At 37.3% G+C, this 13,309-nt stretch overlaps 2 protein-coding genes across 2 annotated transcripts; one reads left to right on the forward strand and one right to left on the reverse strand.

Moving 5' to 3' along the window:
• Window positions 1-22: 22 nt before the first annotated feature.
• LOC145776623 (small integral membrane protein 1-like) lies at window positions 23-2,660 on the forward strand. The gene is made up of 2 exons (XM_082587852.1): window positions 23-159; window positions 2,278-2,660. The coding sequence occupies exons 1-2, from the start codon at window positions 88-90 to the stop codon at window positions 2,482-2,484; spliced, it is 279 nt and encodes a 92-aa protein (XP_082443978.1). The 5' UTR covers window positions 23-87; the 3' UTR covers window positions 2,485-2,660.
• On the reverse strand, window positions 2,653-10,644 carry LOC145776618 (mitochondrial tRNA methylthiotransferase CDK5RAP1-like). The gene is made up of 12 exons (XM_082587848.1): window positions 10,110-10,644; window positions 9,585-9,717; window positions 8,772-8,853; window positions 8,431-8,562; window positions 7,669-7,789; window positions 6,907-7,012; window positions 6,423-6,553; window positions 5,792-5,889; window positions 4,888-5,074; window positions 4,075-4,224; window positions 3,432-3,572; window positions 2,653-3,106 (listed from the first exon to the last, which is right to left on the reverse strand). The coding sequence occupies exons 1-12, from the start codon at window positions 10,578-10,580 to the stop codon at window positions 2,990-2,992; spliced, it is 1,869 nt and encodes a 622-aa protein (XP_082443974.1). The 5' UTR covers window positions 10,581-10,644; the 3' UTR covers window positions 2,653-2,989.
• Window positions 10,645-13,309: the final 2,665 nt, after the last annotated feature.

Here is a 13,309-nt window from a genome sequence, read left to right on the forward strand (position 1 = left end):
ACCAAACGATTGTTTTACATCCAGCAAAGTATATGACGTAGGATTGTTGTGTAATTTACATTGTCTGTGCTTTTTAAATAACAAGCTATGGCCACTGCAGCTTATGCATATCAAGAGGACACAGTCTCTTCGCAAAATGTCACAGTGTCAACACAAAACGTGAGTACTCGGTTATTTCACCTAGTCATTAATCTTTTTTTCAAAAATTACTTTAGCAGTCAGTGTTATCTCTTCATTTTGAACGGTTATTGTGTGTATGGCCTAGTTCAGTGGTTCTTAACCTGGGCGCTACCGCCCCCTAGTGGGCGCTGTTAACTTTTAGAGGGGCGGAAATATTCAGGGAGCGTTATAGGGGGCGCTACATTCAGAAGGTGTAACGATATTTTCCTCACTGCAAATTTGCTTTAGTAGTTCTGCTGGGGGTACGAGAATCCACCGAGGATGAGGAGCTATATACAGTATAGAGATTGTGTTTAACAAGGGAAGCAGTGATTCTCTCTCAGAGCATTCTATGTTGGCCTATACAGCACAATGCACAACACCATCCGACAAGCGTGAACGTCGGATGGTGTTGTGCATGGCCTTTGTTGTTGATAATGGGCATTGTTTCCCTTTCCTTGTAGTAAGTAAATGGCATTTTGTGGTCAGCTTTTGGCAGGGACAGCGGGCAGGCAGTGCAAGCAAACCATAAGGACTGGTCATAATAATAGTCAGTCAATAATGGTTATTAGTGTAACTCTTACTAACTACTAAAAAATCAGCAGAGATGTGCCTTAAGACTTTAAGTTAAGAGCCTTAAGGCACATCTGTGCTGATTTTTTAGTATTAAAACTAACATCGGCTTAAACTAGTTTTTTCTTACTAACTAATAACTAATTACTACTGGCTGTAGGCTAGCCTTATAGTCTTGGAAGAAAATGTCATTAGTAGGCTACAGCCCTTATATTATGGTGGGCGCCAGACTATGGAAATCTCTGAAAAGGGGCGCTGGGGAAAAAAAGGTTAAGAACCACTGGCCTAGTTAAACCTTAATGTTTTGTGGTCTTTCTCTTTCCTTTATTCAGCAAACTTTGCGGTGGCGCTCGGCCGGACCATTTTTTCAAATAACTTTTTTATTTCAACAAAAGATTGTGAAAATCTTTATCCTCAGACTGAAGAAGCTTTTCCTGGCAGTCTCGCACACTTGTAAAGGCTCTGAAATTACTGACGCAGACACAACAGATAGGCAGAATGGAGTTTTCGCTTGAAGTGTTGTTCTCTATGAATTATTCTATCCACAAAATGGAGGGCAGTCCTTGAAATGCGTTGCTCAAACGTACACTCTGAAAGGCGACTAGACCCAGCGCTGCTTGATCTTGCATTTGTTTTGTGCACAAAGTCCGGAGCTTAACCAACTGAGCTATCACACAAAATTTCTCACAGAAATTTTTCAAAACGTTTGATTTCCTTCACCCAATCCTTTCTTTTCCAGATATCTTTGTTGCAAAGAGCTCTTATGTTATTAGATTGGTTGTTGATATGAATTAGGGCTGTACATAAAAAAAAAAAACATTACAAAAAAGGAGAATTTTTCCTTCACTTAAAAAATTGTTTCAAACTCTTACAAACAAATTTAATGTTCATGTAGCTTACACCCTACATCGATTGCAGCGTATGATTAGCATAAGATAAACTTAAAGTCCATGAAAAGTTGGTTGGTATTTATTAGCCTAATCGTGCTGAAATAGCTAACGTATTGACGGCTGCTATACATCTTATCCAACATTTATTGTTTGGGCGTAGCTTCTGCAGCAATTGCTTGCTCAACCGGTTGGGTTATTAGAGTCACATTGTGGGCTACAACCTACAGCACTTACAAATGAGACAAGCAAATCAAGAGAAAAATGTTGAACTGTCTTATCTTTTGTCAAAGTTATTGACAGTGAATGGACTCAGTGACGCAACTAGAGAGAAAATTTTAGGAGTCAAAAGCAACTGTTGGGTTGCTTTTGACAGCTAAAGCAAGCAACTGTTGGGTTGCTTTTGACAACAAAAGCAAACGTCATTCAACATAAATTACAATAGTAGTACAAACATGTTTTTGGAGGCAAGATAAAATTTGGGATGGGCGATTGGACCCCAAGCACCCTGTGGCTACGTCCCAAGGCGGATTTATGCCAATTCTGTGTCCCGTGTAGGTTAACATTATTATAGTTGTGCCAGCCCAACACACATGGCGGATTTCAACTCTGTTGCTTACTGATTATCACAATTTATCAGAAAATTCTTTACTTTTAGCAAATCAAATCGTCGAGACGAAGATCCTGCGTTGAGGAGTGGACAACAGGAGCTAAAGGGATCATCATCAAATTATTATTCGTTCTCATTTTATTTTTTGTTGCATTTACGATTGGATATGTAGTTGGTTACAGAATCCATCGTTGCAAAGATGGGCCGTGTCTCCCATGCAATCAGACCGCCACAACTCCGTTTTCAGTAAATTAGGCCAATTATGTTATTGCCCAAAATTTTAACTTTACAAAATGCACCATAAGAATTTCTGAACTAAAGGTCAACCTTTTTCTGATTTGATATTTTGTTGATATAAGATAAAAAGATACCAGCAGCATCTTACGTACACGTTTGCAAACCTCCCATTTTTGGGCGGGAGTGTGGTTGCGGATGACTGATGGTGGGGCTAGAGGGAAACCAACCGTCTGGCAAACTAAATGTAAAAACTGTGCCTCGTATAATTCGTAAATTTAATTTTTGTTAGCAAAAGCAAAAACCAAACGGCGGTAGCGGCCAGTGGAAAACTAGTCAGTGTTTTCCCCTGATACAAATCTTCAGTCACCCTAACATCTACCACTCTATTCTTTTATATGTCATGCTTTTTCGATATTTTTCCTCAGTTGATTTACTTGAATTTACGTTATTTCAACGTCAACGACGCGTGCTTTTCCGCTGAAATATATTGCAACATGCAGTTTATAAATAAAACATGTGTATTTTACGTATAAGAATGCTGTGATGTTTTTATGTGATTCTCTTTGTTCGAATGAAAATCTTTGATAGATGATCGGAAGAGGGGAATCCCATGGTAGGTGCTTGGCTTGTACGCAGTGAGCTGTAACAACACAAAGGTTCCGTTACAAGATGCAATGCAACGCGAGAAAGACCGTCTTTTGGTGATGCGACGCCGATGAAAAATAAGACGCACTGAGCGTCTTTTGAGCATTATTAGACCCTCTCTCGGTCGAGGCCTGTGAAGTGAGGTTCCTGTATCGCACCGAGCGACCAAAACCGAACCAGCGTCTCACCGCCAGCGTATTTGTAATCTGCATTTCACTGTAGCAGATGGAGTGTTTTGACCGGTAGACACCTTAATTTTCTCAAAATCGACATGGTTTAGAAAACCGGTACAAACCAGTCATAACCAAGTCTCAGTTTACCTTCACAGCGACGTAATCACCAACTTTGATTGGAACTTTCTGGATGGAATCTCTCTCGCTTTCCAGCTCGATGTTCGGAATAATCACTTTGATATTTCCGTCGTTCCTCGCGACTAAATGACTGGTCGATTTTGGTGAGACCTGGTGGTTAATATCAACATGTTTTAACGTTAGTATAACGTCAAACAATGTTAAGAATATCGAAAGCCAATTTGGCAACAGATCGTACAAGACAAATGTATTGCTAAACATAAAAAAGTTGGATTGAATGATGATGATTTTCTCAAGTCAAGACCTGACCTAGCAGGTTGGATGGTTCGTGTCTTGCACCAAGATACACGTGGTAAGTAGCTAAGGACAAGCATCTTTTTACAAAACGCAAAAGATTTAATGCCAAACCTTTGGGAGAGTGCAGACCCTTCAAAATCTATTCACTCCTTTTACCACAGTTGTTGGCTGAGAAAGGAGAGAGTTGGCTTGTTTTGGACAAAAAACAGAGGTTTTCCAAATAATCATTTTTTACGAATATAGATGATAAACTTTATGTTGAAAAACATACTTCGTGCCACACGTGAGTGGATACAGAACATGAACAAAGCAATAACGACTGATTTTTTAGCTGGAAATGACGCATATCACTTACTTTTTCGACCAACACCAATTGAACATCGCCAAGATATTTCTCTTGAACTTGGGTTAGATGTTGATGGTAGACGCTCATTATCTCACGCAATCTTCTAACTTTGGTCCTGTCCGATACGTCATCTTCCATTTTGTGATATGCATGAGTTTTCTGAAAGGTAAAGAAAACATTGCGGTACTGGTTTGAAATACAAGCAATTGTAGATCTACATAAAATAGGGAAGGCAATTTAACGTAATATAAGTTATTAGAGAACTGCAAGCCCAGTCAAGCCGGTGCTAGAGAGAAGCCCAACTACGGGTTCAAAGGATGCAAATGCCTGGGAACTTTGTATTCATCGTAATGCATGAAAAAGTCCAAATAACCATGCTGTAGATCGCGATTTCGGATATTGAAGCCGCTTCAGTACAACTTTATAACACGTAAAACAGTGCCCTTCCACAAGGTTTCGTCATTCTAGATTTTTAGTGCATCATTCTGAATTTTTTCATTCTTTCAGGATTTATTTCAGTTTTTTTTTCATTCAGGTTTCTGCGGTGTCAAGGTTTTACCAAGAGAAAAACGTCTAAGAAAAGCTTCTACCACTTTGTAACAATGCAACAGACATTCAACGGTTGGCTGAAGAACAATAGACTGCTTAATATGGCCCTTACTATGAAACGGTGCGATAAGTATTGACATGCTAAGACCAAGACAGCAAATTAATCTGTTTTACATAGTCTGCAGACGTTGAATCAATATAAAAAAACGACTAATTTGCTGTCAGGAAGACGAGTGAAATTGCTGTTTACAGAAAACAGTGTACAGTATATACCTTGCGCATGCTGTATTTAAACAGAAAGGCGTAATTGTATTTGACAAGTTCCATCAACGATAGGCTATCTTGATGGTCTTCTTCAGTCTCCCCGCAAAAGCCAGTAATCATATCAGTAGACAGAATTACGTCGGGAATAAACGCCCGGATGCGTTCAACCAAGTTGAGGTAATCTTCTCTTGTGTGACTGCATAGAGGTAACGGGTATGCGTGAAAGCTTTGTGAGCTGCAAATACTTCACAAACAAGCATATACATTATACAACTTAGAAACGTCAATGGGTTTACTTATATATTTTTTTTGTTTAAGCGAAAGAAAAAATACGTAGACAACATAAACAAACAAGTAAAACACTTTCGAAAGTTTTCAAGACATCATTGTGATTTTTCTTATCAGAAATATCCTAACAGTGAAAAGTTTGGTTGCTGCGTAACCAATCCATGGTCTTTTGGAACAAAATTATAAAATCTGATTAAAAAAAAAAAAAAACGATGTTCATTTGTTAAGATGTCTAAACTTGGATATTATATTTCTTTTGTGCGTTTTAATGATGGGATAGAAGTTAAGTGGTGGCCTATGTAAGCTCAGCGCAACATTCAAATACTTTGTGCAATTCAAGCCAAAAATTAACATGGATCAAAAAGTTTGCCGGTCAGACACCCTGGTAAAGCAAGGACCATGTCCTTATTAAATGGACATTCAATGATGTAATGTAAATGCAAGAATTTGCTTCATCGCCTTCTCACACACAAACTACAACACCTAAATCTACACCACCATGTTGAATTTGAAGTTGTGTGAAATTAAATCCACTATGCCGAGGTACAGTTCTCGACTACCACCAAGCGGCCGACATTTTTCTCACTTCTTCCCACAAGATCGCAATATTCATTCTAGTACTCACCCTCTTCTCATCTTTTCCAAAATCCTCGAGCTTCCACTTTGCGCAGGCAGGTGGATCTGCTTACATATGTTGCTGCGTTCCGATATAATTTCCAAGACCTGCGCATTAAACCAAATTCGGTCCATGAAAGAAATAGCCAAAGGAGTTGCGTAGACGCAAATAACCTATGGAAGGTCGATATAGGCCTATGTAATTACACTTCTATATTAGCCGCACTAATTTACTAGAAGCATGCTGGGGTAATGCTGCAGTAACAATAGACATCGAAGAGTACAATTAATTAAGAAATAACCATATCAATTTATGTAACGAATTGAAACAATGACACTGAAGACGAAAACAGTTTTAGTTTTCAAACGTTTGCCGAACATGGATTTAGTTGCTAAATTTTTCCTCTTGAATTTTAGATCAAATATCTTAACTGCTGTTTAGAACTTCTCTTTCTACTGTGACGTAAGGCTCATACTTCACACGACGACCGCTTTGAAGTTAATCACATTACTGCCTGTGCCACTGGTGCAAGTCATATTGAGAAAAAAATGGCATCGCCGCCGTTTGCTCGAATGCCAGACACACTCCTCAGTAAACTTAAATTGTCCAAAAGACAGGATGACATTGTGCGGCAATTTACCTCGTCTGGGAAGTCCTTCGGATGAGGAGAGATAAATCTGACTCGCATCTCCGGATCAACATCTGAGACCTTTTCGAGTAAATCGGCAAAACGTAAACCTCCCACCTTGGGCTTGTAAATCGTTTTAAAACCTAAAAAGTAAATTAAGGTTTCTCTAATAAAGATCCAGACGACAGAACTGGATAGGTTTGTTCCCGTACAATAGTGCTCCTGATAATGTTTCAACTCCTCTATCGCGCTGGAAACTGAAATTCCCAGAAGTTTAGCGTTTTTTTTTTTACTTTTTGTTTCGAATTTAAAAAATTTAAAACTCTTTACAGGCTAAAAATTATAAAAAAATAAAATAAAAAAAACATTGCAGTCATCTGAGTTGCGGACATGAACAATTTCTGTTTATTGCTGATTGGAATGGAAGAAACTGATCACATTTACAGAACCTTACAAGTGCTATACAGATGGGGGCAAATCTTCAAACCCACCCTACCTTTGCTCATAGATGTTTGATTGACAGCTGTTGTTTGATGTTGAACTTCGGAAAGATCGCGATAACTGTTCACATTCTGCCCAAGCAGGTTGACCTGTTTTATACCCTATGGATATAAAAATTCTTTATAATCTCACAGCAACTGTTGGTTGGTGGTACAACACAGAATCACTGTAGAAAAAATTTGGAAAGTTATCCAAGTTACGTTTTACATCTTTCTGCTTCTGGATAGTATAAAGTGGACCTTGGGATGGATTAGCAATTGTTTGTGCCAAAAACTTTCAGACAGGCAAAATAGCTACGTGGTATTAAGAAAATGTCACAAATGTTGTTATCAATCTGCTTGGTTTCCATTTGAATGTCTGAATTGAGGCTTTTGTGGTATCCGATGGAGGTAGCCTTAGTAACTCTGAGGTTTTTTTTATAGATTATACTAAAGTTATATATATGACAATATTTAATATCTTTTCAGGTATCACCGACTTATTGCTTTTGCATATTTTTCAGGACCTTCTGATGATCCCCCTTTTAGGATGAAACAGGCTGTAGAGGTTTTAGAACTATAGCTATTTGATGAAAATGCTACTATTATGTTTGTTGTAAAATCTAATGGTTGAATTTCACATGATAAACACGCTTGGTACAGATTCGCAGTTTTACTGATTACTGATATAATCGGCTACCAGTGTGTAGGACTTTGTATATATGTGTGCTACTTCGCAGATACGCCACGGAATCATAAACAGTAAGTACGGTACTTACCATGGCAGACAGCTTCTTAACTTCGTCAACGATTGATTCCACAGGCCTACTTCTTTCCCGTCCTCTTGTAAACGGGACTATGCAATAACTGCACATGTTATCACATCCTCTCATGATGGAACTATGAGCAAAAAACATCACAGTTATGGCATAATAAGTCTACTAGGTCTACAGTCCACACGCATACATTGCTCTTGCAAAATAACCATCATAAAAACATTTTCAAAAATATATATACGACATTAAACCCAGATGATCTTGACAACTTAACACACTGATTAAGTCACTGATGTCATTACGGAAGCTGACAAGCTGCATTAACCCAGACAACAAATATTTCATTTTTAAATTGATTTAACGGCTGCAGACGTTGAACCAATGTAAAAATGAAGGATTTTGATGTCTAGAAAGTTGGATGTTGTCTTTATTGTAAGCAGTATTCAACGAGTATTACTAGATCAAGAAATCAGATTCAATCGAACCTGTTGATATGATAACATCACCACTGATATATTGGAATCAAATCATGTTCAGTCAGTGCCGGCTCTCTAAAACCCTACGCAGTCTCACAAAAATGATACAAAAGTTAGCAGCAAACAGTGATTGAAAAACCTTATGCTGTATACCGGTATACAGAGACTAAAGCTACAACAGTATTTGTACCATTTGTTTGTTTGCAAAGTAATATAAACCCAATGAACTGAAGTGGGACAGGTTTCCAATAACTGATACGCTTGAATGACATGGCAACAGGAGACTTACACAAAAGCCGTTTTTGTTCTTTCATCAAATCGGACAGGCATTATGTCTGCATATGTCTCATCAACTGACAACATAACATTTATAGCAGTAGTCATTTCATCTGTGGCCTGCTCCAGCAAACGTGGCAGATCTCTGCAATAGATTGGAGTAAAACGAAACTATCTAGACATGTGACAGCAATCAGGTTATGTCAGGAATTCTAGTGAAAGCAAATCACTTTACAAATGACAGCACATAATTTTATGGTAGTTAAATCAATAGACTGAAGAAAATCAACTTCCATGTCATAAAACTTAAAAATATCATATCGACTATATATCAGTTTAAAGTTGCTGCACCACCTGTATGCATCTGGGCCAGCAACAATATCCACTGCTTTCTGCTTTTCAACTATTTTCTTTTTCAAACGTTCAGCCATGCATCCTAAAAAAGAATATCATAACTAACAAAGTCATACACACAACTTTGTCAAATAAAATACAAAATATAAGCTATCATGTAGCAAAATAAATAAACAGTACCATACAGGTAGCCAACTGAAATACTATTTAAGCTAGGCCTAAAGGTGTAGCCCATCACTTACAACGGAATGGCCCGTTTCGGTGAATCCAATTCGGTGAGTCCAATTTGGTGATTTTTTCAATTTTTTTTTTTAATTATTGGGTACCGTAGCTTAATTATCATTGCCGTTTTAGAGTTAGGGTTTAAGGGTTAGGGTGTTAGTGTTAGGGTCTTATTTCAACGTTTAGCGACGTTAAAACGATGTATAAGTGGCAATGATAATTAGGCTACTGTACATACCCAATAATTTTTAAAAAAATTTCAAAAAATCACTGAATTGGACTCACCGAAACGGGCTCTCACCGAATAGGAGCAGACCCCACTTACAAACACAGAATATAAATCACACCATTAAAAATACAATAGATATACCGTACAACAAACAAACTCATTCAATTGCATAAACCGTTTTATGACATAAGATTCCTATACCCCAAACCATAATTTGATTTCAGAGATAATGGCATATATTGATTAAGTGCATAAAAAGCTTGACAAATTGACAATGTGATTATCTGGTTTGGTTAGTATAAAATAATGTTTTATTAAAAAAATAAAAATTTAATTGTAAAATATAGTTTGATATCACTCACCTAGAATTCCAATTTTGGGATAGCCAACAGTGTGGTAATTATCTTTATGCTTTTTCAAGTCCTCTAAACGTCTCCATATTTTGTCTTCTGCTTTTTCACGGATAGAACAGGTGACCAGAAGTATAACGTCTGCCTTGAAAAAAAAATAATTTCGCAAACACGACACTGTATCCAAATTTTAACAAAAAGTGTTTTAAAAAGATAGTGGACACAGCTACCTCAATAAGTGCAAAGTCTGAATACCTCACACAAACAACCATGCATGCATGAACTCCATATGCAGTATGCACACTAGTAATCATTTCACAGTAAAGAAAAACACTTTCATGACAAAACACAGGCAAACGCACTGCAACAAAAGAATCCCTCCTTTCAAAGACAATAAGCTGGTTTTAATACCATAATAAAATTGCAGAATGTAAAAACAAAGATGTCAAAATAAGTCCTTTATCATGTTATGCTCTTTGCATTACAAAACACACCTTCACACCTATACCATAAAGCACAACAAAACAGTAAATATACCTTTTCTAAATTGTCAGTCTTTTTGTATCCTGAGTTTTGTAAAATAGCCCAAGCATATTCAGCATCATTTACATTCATTTGACAGCCATAAGTCTCAAAATATACAGTTTTTCCATTTGGAGGTTGTGTAAACTTGGCTTTTTCTAAATAAGGAGGCGGATCATCATCTTCGGTTGGCATATGTTCTATTAACTGCTGTGTTGATGCAAGAAAGTCTTTAATACTGGGAACATGATCAATATTACGCTTTTTAACTTTTTCATCACATGAATAATCCCTGAATATTAAATTGAAATGACTTCCAGAGTTTGAAGTCAAGACACAGAAAGTTCTTCGATTTACCAGGAAGTTAAAGTTTTGTTGACAGGAAGTAGACTTTATATTTTGACTGAAATTTGTTTTCCAAAAAACTACTTGACTGATTAAACTCTTATGTCTTTTAGCTAACAAGTTTGTCAATTGCAATGTCATTCTTTTGACCTTTATGACTACCGCATTTGCACTGAGAATGTTGTCCAAACAAATAAATCTAGGACTAACCTCTGCAAAATAATAGTATAAGCAATCATTACATTATGACCGTAATATATATGCGTACATATATATCAATTCTATTTGAATAAGTACCTTTTGATGATGCTAATAAGGTAAAACAGGCTATTAGTGAGTAGTAGAACAACTGAATTTGATGAATTCGCTCTGCTTGGCGTTTTTGCTTAGTACGGTACTGACTACTGAGCACTTGACTCACCAGGACGGTAAGCACTTTAACATTACCCACTGGTCGAAGAGGTACGCAATCATGCGTGACATGTTCATTCGCGATTCAGCTGATTTCAGTCATGTGACTCGTGACGTGATATTCTGATCAAAAATTTTGATACAAAGAAATTTAACTGAATGCTTCACCACAACCAACGTTGCCTAATGGTTAAGGCAGAGGAGTATAGTAATTTCGATTTCGTGGGTTCGATTCCCACCCTCTGCTAATACTATTTTTTCTTCTGCAACTGAACTGAGTGCAAGAATGATGTTAATGGTAGCCACTTTAACAAGTCGAAATTGTGACTAAAACACAAATATTGATTGAACATGTCACGCATGATTGCGTACCTCTTCGACCAGTGGGTAATGTTAAAGTGCCTACCCACCAGGACAAGGCTTGACAACAGCAATTGACCAGGGTTGCCAGATCCAAAGTAGCTTTGCCTGCCAAATGTTTTATAAAAACCGCCAAAAAACTATCAAATTTTTCAGGGTTTCAAAATAAACTGCCAAAAAAACTGCCAAACTGGTAGTGTTAGTAGTTACTTGTCCTGTTAATCAGAAAGGTCATACACCATACTATTTGGTGCTACATATAGCTCTGTCTGATGGTATATTGTCTTAATTTAACTTGATAGACCACTTAGTATGAATAATAAAACACAAACTGCATGTATCAAGCTAAATTAAAACAAACTTTCAAAGGTTGTATGCAGCCACATAGTTGGAGCTATCAAGCATCAACCAAGCGCAACCAGAGGAAGGTGATAAAAACCACTTGGCCTTGTAGTGCATGTTTTTACAAGTGGATGTGGAGCTATTCTGGCATCCGATGGGTTTTCACATGCAGTTATAATATCAAACAGCTGTCTAAAACTTTTGCATCGCAAATATTCTGTTTGAATAAGCTTAACTGAAGATGATCTACAGTGGCGTATATAAGGGGGGGGACCACCCCAGGCGGCACGTCTGGGGGCGGCACTTGCAGACTACAATTTTAGATTTTGATTATAACCGAATCTGATAAAAAAACGCATGTCATTTTCACATGCCATATATAATTGACTGCATGTACGGTAGCCTACTGGTGAGGAACTTCCGGCAGGGATATCTAGAACAACGGGATTGCTGACTTTGCAAATTTCGATAAAGCGATGGACACTAGAAGGGTCAGCGCTGTTAACGCTCGAAAAGGAAAAAGGCGAAAGCGCGTGTCAATTACGCTGTTGACGAGTCGCCTTTTCTAGATATCCCTGCTGTGAAGCTAAAATAAGGTCTTGAAAGTGGGCACTCCTAGGCATCTTTCCTAGCAACGCCCATAGCAACAACTAATGGCTGGCCTTGTCTATAACTTAAGATCATCATTTTAAAGCAAACTTTTGCTGTTAAGTCATCCAAGACTATTGAGTATTGAACACAGCTTTAGTTTTCATATTTAATTGATTATTGCATCACTTTTAGGCAAGTTTTAGTCATCAAAAATAGGAAATAAAAAAAACATGAAAAGAAGTAAGAAAATTTAATTTCATGGTATTGCTAAACAAAGAAAGTTGGATAAGGTTGGTTATAAGTCTAACAATGGTGGTAGACTTGATGAACTGTTACTGTAACACAAGTGTAACCTTTCCTGTAACACCAGAAAGCCATCCAACAACAGAAGATCAAAGCCCTTTTTGCCAACCTTCTACTTCAGCAAAAAAAATTAGGAAAACGAGACAGTAGCAAAATCTCTGCACATAGGCGTCGATTTTTTCTTAGAAGAGAGGAATTCTGGGTGGGCGAGAGGTTTCAAACAGATTTCATTGAATGTGTAATAGGGTGGCTCGTTTTTGAACTTTTTTTTTTAATTCTCTCGGGGTAGTGAGGAAATGGTGCCAATGAGTGAGAAAACAATCATGACAAAATTTGAGATTTGTAAAAAATTGTCTTCAGCCTCCTCATGGGGCCCAAAAATCGAAAAATGGGGTCAAAAACGCAATTTTTTTTTTAAATATTTTTAGTTTGGGTAGATACAATATTGTTTAGATATATCTAAATAACCTATAAAAAAAAAATTGGAGTCATTTGAATGATTCCTTCAGCTTCCTCACAGCTTCTAAAAATTTTTATTTTGCTGAAAATTTCGCATTTTTGTTTGTGGTTACATAACTACAAACTTTGTCAGTGACGTAAATTCAAATAAAAGACGTCACTTTTTCCTACCAAATTAACCCAATTTCATTAAAAAATGACGCAACAGCTCAGGGCAGGCCTATAAAGAGAAATACAATGACGTTTTATAGCTGGCAAAATGTCTAACGCAATTATGTATCATGTACCCACCCACAAAAATGCGAAATTTTCAGCAAAAGGGAAATTTTCAGAAGCTGTGAGGAAGCTGAAGGAATAGTTCAAATGACTCCAATTTTTTTTCTTAGGCTAATTAGACATATCTA

Source organism: Aplidium turbinatum, chromosome 9 (genome assembly GCF_918807975.1).
Source record: "Aplidium turbinatum chromosome 9, kaAplTurb1.1, whole genome shotgun sequence".
Taxonomy (NCBI): Eukaryota; Metazoa; Chordata; class Ascidiacea; order Aplousobranchia; family Polyclinidae; genus Aplidium; species Aplidium turbinatum.